This window comes from Alligator sinensis, unplaced genomic scaffold, assembly GCF_000455745.1.
Source record: "Alligator sinensis unplaced genomic scaffold, ASM45574v1 scaffold541_1, whole genome shotgun sequence".
Lineage (NCBI taxonomy): Eukaryota > Metazoa > Chordata > Crocodylia > Alligatoridae > Alligator > Alligator sinensis.
Genome location: NW_005842602.1, coordinates 995,485 through 1,013,150, shown reverse-complemented (window position 1 = coordinate 1,013,150; position 17,666 = coordinate 995,485). Strand labels below are relative to the sequence as shown.

Genomic DNA, 17,666 nt, shown 5'->3' with positions numbered 1-17,666 from the left:
TCAAAGATGGCTGGGGCACACATTGCAACAGTGTCACTTTCATAAGCTGCAGAAATTGCAATGTTCAGCAAAAGGCGAGTGAAAAATGAAAGACAAAATTCTGACTCCAAATCATCTATTGCCTGCACCACCATTTGTAGTTCTGGGTGATGTCGTAGAAGTTCATCACTTTCTGACTGACTTTCAAATGCCTCCTTAGAGTGGATCAAGTTGAATAAATGGGTTATGATTTTTGGAACTGCCTTGGAAGGATAGCTGCAAGCATACTGCAATAAAAAGTGATAGGTCCCAGAAACTTTCCTCAACGTGTTGATTTGCTGCAAGTAATACAGTCCTCGTTCCAGGTTTTCTTCAACATCAGAAGCCAGGAGCTCGCTCATCCTTAGCCCTGCCAGGAACTCTTGGAATGATGGATGAAAGAACTGATAAACTGGCTGCAGCCTTTGGGCAGTGAATTTGCTCAGCAGGCCCAATCTCAGAGCTTCATCTCCATCAAGACCTATTTCAGAGAGGTCTTCCTCCCTGAAATCAAAGCACGGCTTGAAAAGACCTTTTAAGGCAAGCTCTCCACAGGAGGACACCATGGCACTAACATGGTCTCCTTCTTCCAAGTATTTTAGGGAGTTATACAGCAAGTAGGCTTTAAAAATAGCCTTGTCACTGAAGATGTTCCCCCCTGGGTACTGTATCCAATATGCACAGAGAGCCACAGTTAGAAGCGGGGTCTTCAGAAGAGTCTGCATGGTGCCTTCACATTGCAGCTTGCACAGTTAGAAGCGGGGTCTTCAGAAGAGTCTTCATGGTGTCTTCCCATTTCAGCTTATAGATGAACTTTTCCACAAGGGCAATGTTGTGTGAAAACAGCTTCCGAAGGACGTAGAGAGTGCTGTACAGAGGAAACTGCACAATAGTTAAAATTGTATTTGCATGCTTGCGGATTTCTCTGATCCGATTAGTACGCACAGCGATAACCAGGCAGTGTTTGCTGAAGTGGTTCTTTTGTACAAGTCTTTCGATGACCAAGGGGACTGAATTCATCTCGCCGTAGTCATCCAGAAGGAACAGGACCTGGTGCTTTAAGTGCTGAAGGATGTTCCTCAGGGACATTTCTGTTAACGACCCTGGAAATCCCACTAACTGGTTGCAGATGATGTCAGTCAAGCTCTGATCCCCTTTTGTGGCACTCAGGGAAAGATAAAAGACCAACTTGAACCTGCTTAGCACGGGGCAGCAGCCTGAAGCCCACAGCACAGCTACCTTCCTCAGCAATGCTGTCTTCCCACCTCCTGCTTCACCTTCAAGGACAGTGATGGAGTTAAGGTTTGCAAGGATGTCAGGCAGCAGGAGCTGCTGCAGTGGCTGGTTATAGATATCCTTTGAGACAACTGACAGGTCGGCGTAGAGCAATTTCAAATCAATGGCAAAATGGGTAGAGTCACCAAAGGAAGGCAGTCTGCTAAACCTGGTATTACTGTAAGCCTGCCTGAGATGTTCAGTCAATGCCTTGGCTTCTTGGGCCCATTCAGGATCCTCAAGGGTCATGTCTGTTAATAGAGAGGAGATAAGGAAAATTAAGTGCACACAAAAGAAACCTACAGTGCTCCACAGAGTGCCTTTACTGTACAAACAAGTCCCTTGCTCAGACACTGCTGCAAAGCTAAGGCAGATGCTCCTTCTTCCAACTATATCACTATGCAACATACAGGAGGTTCACTCATCCCTCAAGTGACAGGTATAAGCTGTCACTTGAGGGATGAATTTGGCTTAATTAACTATTAGCAAATGATCATGCAATGAGCCAGAAGAGAGGTTCCAGTATTGGACTTTACGTTTAGGTTTTCAGCCTACCTAATTGTATCTAACCAACCCTTTCAGTCATTTCCAATCCTATTTACACTGACAGTCCTAGCTTAGTTCTCTTATTCAGGATGCTGTGGAGGCTGCTGGAATGTCCTACAGTTACCAGACTCACTCCTAACCAGTGAATTTACTGGCTCATTAATGTGCAAGCCACTGCCTTCCTGTGATTGATGGGCACAGAATAAAAAGCCCCATGATTAGTGGCACCAACTAGAAATTCTCCTTTAGTTTTGAGGACAGTGCTCAGTGCTTGTGGAGCTGTTTTTTCTATCCATATGCTGGATGTGTGTATCGCTCTTTTGCTCTTCTTTGTACACTCACCAAGGTCACTTGAGGGGTCCTTATCTAAGTTCATTCATATTTGTCATTGCCCTCTGCAGTTTCAAAGAGCCAGACAGTTGGGAACATTCAGTCACAGATAGGACCTTAGCAAGGATTTTGCTCAGGAGTCAGAAGCCTTTTTCCCTTTCTCATTTATCTACCTAACTTGTATCCACATTCACCTGTTCAGTAGTGCACAGTTGAGATAGGTTACGGTCACTCTTCATTCACAGCATATCAAGTACAGTGTTGTCGTTCACACAGTAAGGATAAGAACATTTTGCTACGACTATACCAAAAATCAATTATTAAATCAATTTTAACCAGAAAACAAAAAAAATCGCAAATTAATGGTGTGTAATAGCTACCCATAACAAACATTCTAATGAAATCTGATTCATTTCACCTCTGTTTTTGGTTCACCAGTTGACAGTAGCCAAAGTTTCCTTTCACTACAAACTTCAGACCATGGGACCTACATGCACAGGATACTGAGCAGACCAGGACTTCCAAAAGCCATATGCAACCATTCAAGTCTTTCCTTTCAGTAAAGAGGGGAGCTACATATATATTTGTGGTGCAGTATCATCATGGATGATAAAGCACATTTAAGACTCCTTTGTCCACTTTTTTAGCATTTATAAACTATTAGGCTTCTTAGGATCTAGCAAAAGTGATTTTTTTTTTGCCAGTGGTAGAAGAGAAGTGTGTAACATTTCTGTCTGTATTCTGAAATTCACATGCAATGCCATGAAGGACAATGACAGATCTCCCAGAGTCACCCAGAACACATAGTCACACAAAATTGTGCAATTTCAAAATAGCCAGAGACATAGTTACTGCATATATTTTTGTTTCCAAATATTTGCTGAAGAAGGTCTCTGAAATGAACCAGTAAATCTAACACTGTTTTTTATTTATCAGCTCTCACTCACAACAACTCTAATATCTGTAGACCAGGAACTTTGGGCCATGATTCAATGATACCTCCTTCTGTGTAGCTTCATTTCTAACAGATCTAATCATACACATCACTAACACTACCCCCTCAAAATTATTTCAGTGACTGATACAATTTTACGTAGAAAAAGGGAAAGGGTACTGTAAGCCTGATAGAAAACTATTTTAAGTCAGACTCTTTGGGTTTCAAATGCAGCATATGCAATGCTAATATACCAGTATTTTCCAAAATATGGTAATATACTAGTATTTTCCAAAATATGAATGAACTCCTGAATGAAATTCACCCATTCCCACACCTACGTCCTTCACTAAAGTCACATCTTCACTTTCAGAAAAGGACTGGTGTTGTCTGCTGGGCATTCACGTGGCTTCCTGTGAACAGGTGAACTCTACCATCTGCCAGCTCCATTTATGTCACAGGTTACACATTAGGCCAGGGATTTAGCAACTTTTTGTCACTGTGGACTTCTGCTTGCAACTCAGCCCTGGCAGAGTCTGCACCCTGCAACCCTCCAGGAATAAGCAGATATTGGGAAGGAAATGGACAGAAAAAGGCCAGCGATAGGACTCTGGAGATGCTGCCTCTACCACTGTGGATGGAGTGTGCTACTGTTTCCCATAGCTGCCTGGGGCAGAATCCAGTCTATTCACAGGCTGAATCTGGTCTGTGGGCCATAGGTTGCCAACCCTTACATTAGGCAGTAGCTGACTGAGGTACTACAAGCTGCTTACTCTGCACAACCTGAATCCTTATTTCAATTAGAACCTTAGGTCTAAGAAAGGGGTCTAGAATTTGACAATGAAATAGATACCTTATCTATTTAGTTCCCTTGAACCAGAAAGAGTTCAGTAGAAAGGTTTAATGTGGAAAGAGCCTTCCAACAAGAGATACAGAATAGTACTTACCAGTAAAAGCAGAATATTGGCATTTTCTCCCTTCTGAGGTTGGCTTTGCAGTTTGCTGGGGGGAAAAAAGAAAAAAATTAATCATTTATCACCTCTTAAACAAAAGGCAGGGTGTGCTCAGCAGACTTCCACTGCTGAACATATCATGGAAATAAAATGCATCTGTTGCTGCTTTTTTTAACATGACTTCACTAAGAACATAGGCAGGTAGGCCTGGAAAGGGTCCAAGGGCCATCAAGTGCAGTAAACTCACAGTTTACTCACAGGCAACCATTTCCCTATATTCTTAAAAATCATCTACATCAAACCCTGACATACCACAGCTACAAGGCACAAAACCAGAGGTTGCAAGAACCCCTATGACATGCCAAAAGTAAAAGGGGAGAAACAGATGGCACTGGCAGTGCCCTGCCACTGCAAGGGCAGAAGAGTAAATGTTTTTGGTTTGTTTGTTGTTTTGCGGTTTTGGTTTTTTGTTTTGGCTTTTTTTTGGCGGGGGGGGGGGGGGGGGGGGGGTTGGGTTTTTTTTTCAGGCTTAGGAGATCATTGGAAAAGGCCAACACATCACTTTATAGAGGAAGGTAAATCTTTCCTCTCAATTTTGCCAATCTGATAGGGGCAGGGCGGGGGGCAGAATGGGGGTGGAATTCTTTCCTGACCTCCAACTTGGTGATGGGTTTGAACAAGTCAACGGGGTCAGATTGCATCTGGAGCGCATTCTAGACTACTCATGGAATTGGCTAAGATGATTTCATAGCCATCAGCTATTATGAGGAAAAATGAGAAAAAGCAAATTCCTACTTAGGTTATCAACAAAAGCCCTGAAGCATGAGATTTCCAGACAGCTATCATACTTTAAAATAGTTACCTCTAGAGCTCAACCCGAGTATGGCAAATGATTGAATCCATATTACACACACTGATGGCTGAACCAAGAATTTTCTAGCCTATCTCACTAGCCCTGCCATAAAAACTTATCAAACTGAATCTTAAAATGATTCAGATTCCTTCTCCCCCCTCCCCTAAAGTGATGCCTTTTCCTTCTCTACTTTGTTCAGATTATTCCAATCCTTTACTCCTCTTAAAATGCTCTTCTCCACCCCTAATATTTATCCTGCAAGTATATTATTAAAAAGTAATGCTCTTCCCTCTTTATCCTCATTTTGCCAATCTAAACAAGCCAAATTCCTTTATTCTTCTTTCATAAAATACGTTTTTCATTCCCTAATCTTCTTAGTACTTGTGCTATGATAAGTTCATGTTCATCTTTTCTGAACACTGGTGACACAGTATTCTGAAAGTAGTCTTACCACTGCCACTCCTAAAAGCCTCTCTCAGTTCATGGTGCAGCCATGTCAGATTCCAACAAATTGGCAAATTCTGCTAAATACCTTGTCACAAGGACAAGGATAAGGACAAGAAAAGGAAGGAAGTTCACTGCATACACAAGTAGATCCTTAAAGATACATGCCATTTTCTAACATGGTACAGATAACCATCTAAATTGAAAAAGGAGAACCTCTCTCAAGGCTTTTACTTCCCCCAATCAGAAATTCACAGTGGTTCAGTGGACAAAGACAAAGCATTAGTACAGGGCTCAGGTTAAAGTCATTTTTGCATACCATATACACAGCGATTTACTCTGACCAGAACATCCATTTCTACATAGCAAAGCATGAATTCTCCAGCCAACAGTAAAGAATAAGACCAATTGATTACCTGCTCAGAATGTAATGCTGACTGATTCTTTGGTGGATCTACTGTCATCTCATTGAGTAGCTCCAAGCATTTGCAACTAAAATTAAATGTTCAAACATACAACATTAAACCTGATGCAATGTTCTTTAACTTGCTTACTTGGCTGTTCTTTTTCAGTTAGTAGCACATACAAAAAAAGGCAGAATCAACCATACATTTGGACGAGGCAAGGATTTTTGTGGGCGGTATCTTTTACTGGACCAACTGCGTGTTTGAGATTGATTTATTTTTCTAAGATTAGACAAACTTGTCTAAATCTATCCCAACCATGCTCTGGCCCAATGAAATACATTACCCAAAAAATTCTTGCTTAAAGCATATTTCATGGACCATCGGGACTACAACATCACTCCAACAGTATGTTTGGAAGCTTTTCAGAACTCATTCTCTACGCTCCTAAGGAAAGGATCCAGCAGTATTTCTGCTAGCTTTACTCCTTGTCCCCACATCTGCATGACTCCCCCCACCACTTCCAATCAAGCAAGGCAGTAAGCTGATCCATCCAAAGTTTAGCAAGACCTCTCCATGACCAGAAAGGCTTTGCTGTCATAGGCAATGGACACACTGGTTTATCCCTAAATCCCTCAACTCTGCACATTCAATCATACCATCTCTGCCAATACTGAATAGTATCTCCCTATGCATATAATCCTACTGATTTTAAAGGGACCGTTTGTGCTATTAGAGTGACTCATGATGAGTCAGGCTGTCCCAGAACTAGTTCCACACAGACCAAGCACAAACAGCACATATTCTTCCTCACATGCAGGTATGCATGTCAGTATGCATTGCAAAGGGACTAAACACATTAATGAAGATCTGCAGTACCCAAAATCTATTCTCTGTGGGGAGTCACTAAAGTTTGTTTTGCAAATATTCATGTGTGAAAAAGGTATGTGAACAACACCATGCAACTAATTTGAGGTCTAGATTGCTGTTTTCAGAATGAGCTATTTAATGATCAATTCTTAATATAAAACCTGTTTTGTTCAATAGTCTTTTTTAAAGAAATGCAGGTCAACCTTCTTTGACACTAAGAAGAATTTCTCAAGGGCACCCAGTTACTCACTCAGGTAACCATTTTTTGTGTTCTTTCCAGGGATCATCACCTTCCTCCCAATTCTCCAAACATCCAGCACAGGCAAAACATTGAACATCCCCTTCACCTACATACAGGGAATAACATGTCACAAAAGGGGATCATGAATGTTTCTGCATGTTCTGATTAATACATCTTTTACTAAAAAGAATAAAAAGGTTGTGTGTTATGTTTCCACAAGATGATTGAGTATTCAAAGCAGATTACAAAATATTTGTATTTTTTTATCCAGCATTATTTTTGATCCAGCATTATAGTGACTGAACACCTCTTTCTTTCTGGCTTCCAATTAAGGAAATGTGCATGGGAAAAGATAGATGTCAGGATCTAGACATGTTATTCCAAGGATATGGACACATGTACCTTTGTAGCCATTTCAAAAGGGCAGCAGCTAGTATATTCTAATTCAAGGGTAGTCAAGCCTGGATCCAGTACGGAGAGCCATGTGATTGCTTGTGGATCTTCCCAAAAGTCTGGAAATTTGAGGCACTTGTATACATGACACTGTTTAATCTTCACTAAATTAAATAGGCTTATTAAAATTGACGTTATTTGTTTCAATTCGATATGTCATTGTTTATGGGTGACAGCCTTCAAATCAAATTAAGCTCAGTGTACAATTCACAGTAAATTACAGCAGGGGGAGCTGCACAACAATCCACCCTGCTGATTTCTTTGGTACTCAATTACAGCAGGGGGCACCAGCAAACCAGTAATTCACCCTCCCCGACCCCAGGAAGCCATAGCTGCCTGCAGGGAGCCCCATGCCAAACCGCAGTCACCTGTACAGTCATCCCTCCACCCCCCATGGCCCAGGCATGGGTGCCCACCTGTGCCTTGCTGCCCATGTCTCCCCAAGGGGTGTGGTTACTGATGGCAGCACTGTCACTGTCACCACATAATCTGCCCTGGTTCCATCAGGAAATTAAGAACCGCTTGGGCACCTAAAGGGGGGACCATGGAACACTTTCCTTTGCCCTTCAGAGCAAATGCCACCTGTCCACTCACAGGACTACCCAGGTCCAAACAGGCTAGGTCCCAAAGACTTTCCAGGTCCAAAGTGAGAGGCATCATATTAATATTTTTTTTGTTTCAGTCATTGTGCAGGCATTCCCCCCCGCAAGCCGACTGGAAATTCTTTAGTAGACTTACCAGTTCTACAAGTTTTTCCCACCTCCCAGCTGCTGTGTTGATTTGCTGCTAATTGCCCATAGTCTGCCTTCAGATGGCTCCTTCTGTCAGCTGTGTCATCCCCTGGGCAGCACTGGGGTAAGGTGGCAATTAAAACTGCGACTGCTCCCCTACCACCACCACATTTCCAAGCCTCACAGGCCAGATGATGTGGTCCCATGCATGGAGTCTGGCTGGCACATGCAGGGCGAGGGCTGGGGTGGTGGGCCCAAGCTAGGGCTGGGGATGGAGCAGCAGGCCTAGTGTGATCCAGCACATGTGGGATTGGTACTGGAGCTGTGGCAAAGAGCCCGATTCATCATGCACAGGGACAAGGCCTGATCTGGCACTCAGAGTCTGCACCATGGACATGATATATACGGCCTATGAAACAAAGGCCTCGTCCTGTGCATACCAAATTAGACCCCAGCTCCATGCATGCACCGCACAGACCAGCCTGGCACCACTCATTCATCCCGTGGGGCCAACATGTTCTAATTTCTGTAACTACCAGCAAGCCAGGAACAATATAGGAACTTGACAGGCAAGGTCAGCTCCCAGACAACTGCACCTGGCTGCGCAGTCTGGGGAGGAGGTCAGCAGCTAACAGTGGCCAAAGAACAGTTTAGGGACTATTTAGAAAAGCTGGATATGTACAAGTCCATGGGGCAGGATGCAATGCACCCAAGGGTGCTGAGGGACTCAGCTGGCACGATTGCAGAGCCACTGGCCTTTATCATTGAAAACTTGAGGCAATGGGGAGAGGTCCCAGATGATTGGAAAAGGGCAAATATAGTAACCATCTTTAAGAATGGGAAGAAGGGAGATCTGGGGAACTACAGACTGGTCAGCCTCATCTCAGTCCCTGGAAAAATCATGGAGCAGCTCCTTAAGGAATTTTTAAGCAGTTGGAGGAGAAGGTGATTAGGAACAGTCACCATGGATTAACCAAGGGCAAGTCATGCCTGACCAACCTGATTGCCTTCTATGATAAGATGACTGGCTGTGGATGCGATACATCTTGATTTTAGCAAGGTTTTTGATACCGTCTTCCACAAGCAAGCTAAGGAAGTCTGGGCTGAAGAAATGGACAGTAAGGTGGATAGAAAACTGGCTGGATCATCAGGCTCAGAGGGTAGTAATCAATGGCTCGGTGTCTAGTTGGCAGTCAGTATCAAGTGGAGTGCCCTGGGGGTTGGCTCTGGGGCCGGTTTTGTTCAATATTGTGATTAATGATCTAAAAGATGGGATGGGGTGCACCTCCAGCAAGTTTGCAGATGACACCAAGGTGGATAAGTAGTAGATAGGCTGGAGGGTAGGGCTAGGATTCAGAGAGACCTCAACAAATTGAAGGATTGGACCAAAAGAAATCTCAAGAAGTTCAATAAGGACAAGTGCAAAGTCCTGCATAGGACGGAAGAATCCCATACACCATTACAGCCTGGGGACTGGCTGGGGGAGGAGGAGGTCCGCGCAAAAAGAACCGGGGGGGACTCTGCAGAAAAGGACCTGGGGGTTACACTGGACAATAAGCTGGATATGAGTCAGCAGTGTACCCTTGTTGCCAAGAAGGCTAACAGCATACTGGGCTGCACTGGTATGAGTGTTGCCAGCAGGGAAAGGGAAGTGATTCTTCCCCTCTATTCAGCACTGGTGAGGCCGCATCTTGAGTACTGTGTTCAGTTTTGGGCCTCACTCTGGTCCTCAATGACACCTAGTCCCTTTCATATGCTATTCCAGGCCTCATCTATATTGACAGTGTGTCATCATTTTGTGCTATTAACAAATATCATTAACACAATCCAATTTTGTGCATCGAGTTTATTCATGAAAACGATAGATAAATTGGTTCCAAGAGCAATCCATAAGGAACGCCACTGGTCAACTTATTTTAGACCAATAGCTTTCTCTTCTTTACAACCAGGTATTGTCTCCCCCTTAGCTGGTTCCTATGTCACCTAACAATTCTTGAGTTAATCCCCATACTCTCTTTTTCAATTTATAATTTTCTCTGTGGGACCATGACAAATTGTCCAGATACATCATTCCCTTGGCTAAAAAGCAGTTCTCCTATCAAAGACAGGTAGCCATTTTGCCTGGCATGGTCTCCTTTGACCCGTTTTATTTCCCTCCACTCCTTAAATTCATCCTTAGGCCTTTTGCACCCCTGAGGTCAAACAGCCTGGTCTGAAGTAACCCTGATCCATTTCTTCTCCCCTGTCTTCAATATAGACACCATGTTTCTGACTATTCACTTTTGCTTCCACTTAGAACTGTGGCAATTAATATGCTCAGACTCTCATTACCATTACCCATCATGCCTTTGCCCCCATGTTTGACATGATCAACCACACTGGAAACAAGACAGAATATTCATTCAGGTTTTCAGCCATACCTCAACATTCACCTTTCATCTCTACAACAGCCTCATTTCTTCCCTACTTCTTGTCTCTCTCAAGTTAGCCTTTTACTGAACCTGTGTAGAAAAATCCTGCTTTGGCAAGTGTGGTGGCATCAACTGGTGCTTCTTGTGGCCAAGTTTTAAAATGATCCAGTTGAGCTCCTTCATCCTCAAAGATGTTGGAAATGCACCTTTGCAATACAAGACATTCCATCATTTGAGAGAACTCCTGTGCTGTCAACACCCATAAGATATGGGTAGAATCAGTCTCCCACCCACTGGGCTCCCAGAAAAGCAACAATACAAAATCTTACTGAGAATTCTACATCAGGGCTGTCCAGCTGCTAAGTGGCCGGGGGCAGGCCTCTCCTTCTTCCTCCCTCCCCTCACCCCCCCCAAACCGATATACCCAGTGTTGTATCATGCACATAGGTGGCACCCTGCCACTGGGTGGCTGTTGTACCTCATAGGTGGACAAAGCCTTTCCCCAAAGTACAAACACACCACATGTGGGTGGCTCTCATCTCAGCTTCCTCACTGCTACTTGCTGTGGGCTCCCCGAGTGCTGTGAGTTGCAGTACCCTGCTCCCTAGGGCAGAAGCAGGAAGCAAAAGCTGAGAGAGGGAGAGGGAGGCTAGAGACCCCATCTCCAGCAGCAGCCAGAGCAATAGGGGGAACAGTGCCAATAGGGGGAAAGTAAAGTAGAGGTCCAGAGGCTGCATCTGAACTGCTTGTAGGCCACTTGCAGCCCACAAGCTGCCCCTTGTACAGCCCTGCTCTAGACCAGTTAACTTCTTCCCTCGAGCAGCAATCACTTTCATCTCATTTTCAAGTTCCCAGTTTGAGTTTCTCCCTCTCTCTTTCTCTGACAAAGGCAAATGTGAGTCAGACAGAGCAAGGCTATCATCCATTTACTTTCTGCAGAGAACACTGCTTTCACTCCTGATCAGACTGCCCAACAGCCCTAGAACTTTGCAAAAAGCTAAAATCCAGAATCTTTCATATTTACAGGCTTTTCTCCACAAGAAAGTAAACTTGGGGCCGCTTTCATTGTTAACCCTGCTCAACAAGAAAAACAGAGAACACGTTCAGGATTACAGTAGAATTCATTCTCATTGTGTACCTGTTTCTGTAGGTAATATCCTCTTTATTGAAGGAGTTGTGAAATGCTTTCCCTAAGCAGAATGAAAATTCAAAGTTAACATTGTCTTCTATTTAGTTATATCTGCAGGCCAACATGATAGGTTAGCAAAACAAAAGAAATAAACACATGCACAGAATGGGTCTGGGACTAATAGTACCGGGTGAGAGGGCTGGTAGAACCTCCAAATATCAACTGATTAAATATGCTTTCACTTTTGAAAAGAACTGAAAAAGGACCACCTAGACACTCAAAAAGTGTCTATAGCTACAGCCAGAGATGGGATTGGGTACCCCCTCCCCGAGACTCTTCTCAGATAGGAGCATATCTTAGGGGGGAAACAAACATTGCATTTCATCTTTATGATGGCACAAGGGGACAGCAAAAATAAATCCATATCTGTTGTTGTACTGCAACATGGCCATGAGAAAAGTTAGTAAACCATGCCACTTTATTGCAGTAGACAGCCATTTAGTTTATGATAGGATGTTGGGCAGCTGTAGCTGCCTGCACTTTCCCAGTGCCCCCGGGGCAGATGCTCCCAGGGTTTGTTTGGTCTCTCCTACATATTTTCCATCAGGGCATTTACAGCTGCACCTCCAGAAATGTAATATACCTCATCCAATGCACCTAATGCCCTGATGGAAAATATGTAGGAGAGACCAAACAACAACTGCGCACCAGAATGAACACACACTGGAAATCTATCAAAGACAGAAACACTCAATTACCGGTGGGGGCACATTTCTCACAGGAGGGCCACTCTCTCTCCAATCTCTCAGTCCTGATCCTCAAGGGAAACTTACACAACACTTCCCAGAGACGAGCCTATGAGCTCCATTTCATCAACCTCCTGGATACTAGAGATCATGGACTAAACATAGACATTGGATTTTTGATACATTATAATCTGCCTGGCAACTGACTCCCCAGCCCATCCTCTGGCTTCTTTACTTGTCATTCCATCCAGGAAGAGCACGCACCAACTGCTGGCCCCTCCTTAGCCTGACGAAGGGTTTTTGAACCCGAAAGCTTGCTTAATAACTATTCTCCAACTATTTGGGTTGGTCTAATAAAAGATATCAAATTCACCCAAGGAACCTTGTCTGCCGTGCAGTGATCTGTATCACATTCAAGATTGTCTGGTTAAATAAAAAAACAAGTAACAGCACCATTAAGCATTTCCTCAGCTACTTCTAACCATATCTGAAGGGATCTCAACCTCTGATGTCCCAGGAAGTGTGCTCAAGACTCCTCAGATGGTAACAGGACTCTGTAGCACTCAGGTGGCAACCCTGCAAAACCTGTACACTGCTCACGCAGGAAATCCCTTAAGTCAACAGATTTTCTTCTACTCGCTCATGTTAACCACGTGAATTAGCTTGGCAGGATCAGGGTCCGGTTTGTCCATCTTAATATTCTGACTATGGTACATGAAACAATGAGAGAAAAATAACATGGCTGTTGAAAATTACCACCACTCCTACAAATCCACAGTAGCTATGAAGGTATTCTTTAATTTCATCACTGGATTTCTTATGGCGAAGGAATTCACACCTACAAAACAACAAGGTAAATCAAATTACTAAATGCTGTGGCATTCTTGGGAGGGATTTTTTTTCTTTTATTTCTGGTTAAGATTTCACTTACTAAAAGATAATTCAGTGTTATTTTTTCATTTCAGAAACAGACAGTAAATGGACACTAGCTGTATGGTGCTGTCAACATCACTCAAACAACCAAATGATTATTAAGGGGAACTATTTACCAGTTTTAGCTTATAGCTTAGTCCAAGAGGTGCTCAACCCCCAGCTCCAAAGCCCAGATCCAACCACCAGTGTCATCTGGCCTGTGGGGCACCCCCCAGGTCCGAAAACTTGATGGTAGGAGAGTGGTGGAACCTCTATCCTACTGCTAAATTTTTGTACCCATGCGTACACTGGCTCAGGCATGCAGGGCAACAGAGGGCCTGATCCTGACACATGGAATGGGACACTGGTGAAGCCACATCTGGAGTACTATGTCCAGTTTTGGGCCCCCTGCTACAGACAGGATGTGGACAAATTGGAGAGAGTCCAGCAGAGGGCGACAAAAATGGTGAGGGGGTTGGGGGACATGACTTATGAGAAAAGACTGGGGGAACTGGGTTTATTTAGTCTAGAGAAGAGGAGACTGAGAGGTGATTTAATAGCAGTCTTTAACTACCTGAAAGGGGGTTTGAAAGGATGGAGCTAAGCTATTCTGTGGTGGCAGATGGCAGAACAAGGAGCAATGGTCTCACGTTGCAGCAAGGGAAGTTTAGGTTAGATACGGGGAAGAATTTTCTCAATAAGAGGGTAGTAAAACACTGGAACAGGTTACCCAGAGAGGTGGTGGAATGTCCATCCTTGGAGCTTTTCAAAACCCAGCTAGACAAAGCTTTGGCTGGGATGGTCTAGTTGGGGCTGGTCCTACTTGGAGCAGGGGGCTGGACTAGATGACTTCCTAAGGTCCCTTCCAACCCTAACTTTCTATGATTCTATGACAGGGGTGGTGTGCCAGTCCCCAGGGCCCAATCATGGCACATGTATCAGAGCAAGGCTGGAGTGAACCGCCAGGGCCTGATCCCAGTGCATAGGGTCCCAGTCTGAATGCAGGTCAGCTTTCATTGTGCTTGAAGAAATTTCTCAAGGATAATCAGTCACTTACTCAGGAAACCATTTGGCATGTTCTTTCCAAGGATCATCACCTTCTTCCCAGTTCCCCAAACATCCTCCACAGGCAAAGCACTGAACTTTATCTTTTTCACCTGCATGCAGAGAATCACATGCATCAAAGATAATCCCAGACAGTGTCAGGTCTCCTGCCCATATCAAAGCTGTGCAAACATAACTATCACAGTGAACATCAGTTTATCTCAAGAATTTAGATCTTTTCATTGGAACTTTCTAGCTTATGTTGTAATGCGTGAAATGACAAGGGGACTTCTATACAAACTTGATTAGCTGTTAACAGATTTTGAATTAGGTAAGGTTAGGGGGAGTCTAACTTAATGAAGCACAAGACCGAGCACAAGGATAAGGAATAGATCAGATCAGATATTTCTGACATATCCAAACCTCAGAATGCTACTATTATTACTAGCAAAATGCCCATCATGAATGACGGGGAGCAGGGGAGGGCGGGAGGAAGGCAAGGACGCAGAACAGCATCTGGCCCTGTGCCCTCCCCCCGCTGTCCCATCGTTGCTCCGGGTCTTGACCCACTCCCCCACCCCCCTGCTGCTGCTCTGGGTCCTGCCCTGCTCCCCCCCTGCCACCGCCACTCTGTGTCCAGCCCTGCTCCCCACTGCTCTGCGCGCAACGATACATGGGGGTGGAGTAGCGAGTAGCCGTGTGGTGTGGCATGGGGAGCGGCCACAGTGCAGGGAGTGCTCTACGCTTCGTGGCATGGGGAGTGGCCCTGGGGTGTGGTGCAGGGCACATGTGAGGGATAGAGCACGCAGCTGTGTGGGGATGGTGGTGTGCGGTCGTGGGGTTGAGCGTGGCTTTGGCAGTGGCCCCAGGGTGTTGCGCAGGGTGCACAGGGATGTGTGGCACACAGCTACACAGGGGGTGGCCTTGAGGTGGGGAGTACCTGCTGGTTGTAGCTACCTGGTGTAGGGAGCAGCCCCAGGGTGTGATGCAGGACATGCAGGGAGGCATGGTATGAGGCTGGGAGGGGAGATGTCAGTGGCTGTGGGGCGTGGCATTGGGAGTGCCTGCCGGCTGCGGTGATGTGGCACAGGGGCTGGCCCCGGGGTGTGGTGCAGAGCACGAGGGGGGCGTGGCATGCAGGCCAGTGTGGCCGCGCAGGACTTGGCATGGGGAGCGACCATGGCGGGGGGACGTCCACCGGCTGCAGCCGTGAAACATGGGGCTTGGCCCTAGGGTGTGGCACAGAATGCACAGGGGGATGTGCTGCGTGGATGTGTGGCGGGGGGGCGCATGGCACAGGGAGCGGCCAAGGTGCAGGGAGCACCTGCCTGCTGCAACCAGGTGGCACATGGCCTGGCCCTGCAGTGTGGCAGATGGTGCGCACGGGGGGGAGGGGGCAGGGTGCCCCACCGGGAGTGGGCATGGGGGGCACGCCCCACTCCGCAGCCATGGCTACAGCTGCCAGGCGCTGCCTGCACCTGCTGCCCTCACAGCAACCTGCGGCCACGCCGCCCTCAACCTGCACATCCCACAGCCACAGCTGGTGGGGGCTCCACGTGTGGGGAGGACATGGCAAGGCATGCAACCATGTGGGGGGGGCTTTGAGGGCAGGGAGGGGCCACAGGGTGCCGCAAGGGCAGGGGGCAAGGAGGCGCGGGCAGCGCCCGCCAAATACAGCTCACGGCTGCGGGACACATCCCGCATGCACACCCCTCACGCAGCACCCCACAGCCATGTGCCGTCCCCCAGCACCAAAACCCGCAGTCATGTGCTGCAGGGAGCAGAAAGAGGAGTCCCTACGAAGCCTGCAGACTGGTGACCAAAACCAGAGCAGTGGAGGGCCAGGACTCAGTGCAGTTGCTGCACAGCCACCTAAGCTGTAAAGGGAAAAGATGCAACCAGTCTCTAGGCTTTAGCAGGCTTGTCCAACATATGGCCCATGGGCCACCATGCGGCCCACCAAGCCATTTTCTGTGGCCCGCGGTGCTGCGAAGGGAAATTAAAGTAAACGCTGTTTACTTTCGTTCCCACCCCTTGTCCTTCCCCCAGCCCCTCAGCAGCTTCCTAATGGCTGCTGAAGGGCTTGGGAAGGGACAAGGTTCCCACACACACCGCATCAGCTTGATGTTGCTGACGCAGTGCAGTTCCTCCCCTCCCCCTTTGCTTCATGGTGTCCCTTCCTCGCCCCACCCCTCCCACATTTGCATGCCAGCTCCCCACATTGCAGGGTTTCCGTTCCTAACCCCGTCCCTCCCTCCCTCATTTGCATGCTGACCCCACCCTGCACCAGTCCCTGCCAGCTGCGTGGGCTGGAGCAGGTCGCAGCACAGCAGGCGGGTGGGTACAGGGGGCGCAGATACCGGCTCGGAGGGATGCTGCAGCTGGGCCTGCGGGAGATGCTGCTGCCGCTGCTGCTGTGGCTGTCGGGGCAGGAATCTGGCACCACTCCCACCTCCCCGCATCCCCCCACACCCACAGACATTGTGCCGGGGGTGGCAAGTCATGGCCCTGGGGAGGGAGGGACCCCTGCCGCTTGGGCTCGGGCTCAGGCTGCCCCGGGGGAGAGGGAGCAGGCGGGGTGTCCCTGCACATCCTCCACCCCCCTGTAGAGTCCCCACATGTCCCCCTGGCTGCTGAGGCCAGGTGCGCAGGTGTGGGAGCATCCTTGAGGCCGCCCAGGTGGCAGGGAGGACACAGCGGGGTCAGGCGGTACCCCTTGACACCTGCACTCCCAGGCTGCAGCCGGACTAGACAGGCCGCATGAGTGTCCACTCCTGTCGGCCCACTGGGTGATAAAAAGTTCATGATCTGGCCCCACATTCAAAAAAGGTTGGGCACCCCTGCTTTACAGGTACTTCAGGCTATCCTAGAGCAGCACCACCCAAAGGTGATGTTCAAGGACACCCTTTGATGTTGCTCTTTGGTAGGGATGGATTGTGGGTGGGGGAGGTAATTGTATTGCTTAGTGTAATTGTTTAAATAGAATTAAGTGTTTCAGGGGAATGAGTGGGTTTTGGGGACAAGCATCATCCTCCTGTGAGAGAGGGAGGCACAGGCTTGAAAAGGATATTAGGGGTGGAGAGAGGGACTGGTTGGGTGAGAGGTGGGGTTGTGGTGGGACAGCCATACTCCTCTGTGAGAGATGAAGGTATTGACTTGGGAGGGACAATAAGAGGGAAGTGAACTGACCTGAATATGAGGCAAGGGAGGGAGAGCAGATAGGGAAGGGAGGGAATATGGTAAGACATTGTTTGTTTGTTTGCTCGCTCATTTTTGTGGAAGTAGGGGATGCGAGGTTGGGTAGGATTGGGCAGAGTTGCTTTCCTAGATGAGAAGCAGGGGAGTGAGAGTGGGTAGGGTGGGGCAAATGGC

General features: G+C 46.9%; 1 protein-coding gene across 1 annotated transcript in view; it reads right to left on the bottom strand.

Moving 5' to 3' along the window:
* Window positions 1-11: 11 nt before the first annotated feature.
* LOC102388792 (baculoviral IAP repeat-containing protein 1-like) overlaps window positions 12-17,666 on the bottom strand; it is a gene marked incomplete at its 3' end in the record, with an annotated part of 24,572 nt that continues 6,917 nt past the window's right edge. The window contains 8 exon segments of the mRNA XM_025214754.1: window positions 12-725; window positions 769-1,544; window positions 4,051-4,105; window positions 5,770-5,845; window positions 6,878-6,974; window positions 11,602-11,653; window positions 13,095-13,176; window positions 14,308-14,407. Coding sequence (XP_025070539.1) covers window positions 12-725; window positions 769-1,544; window positions 4,051-4,105; window positions 5,770-5,845; window positions 6,878-6,974; window positions 11,602-11,653; window positions 13,095-13,176; window positions 14,308-14,407 — 1,952 coding nt within the window.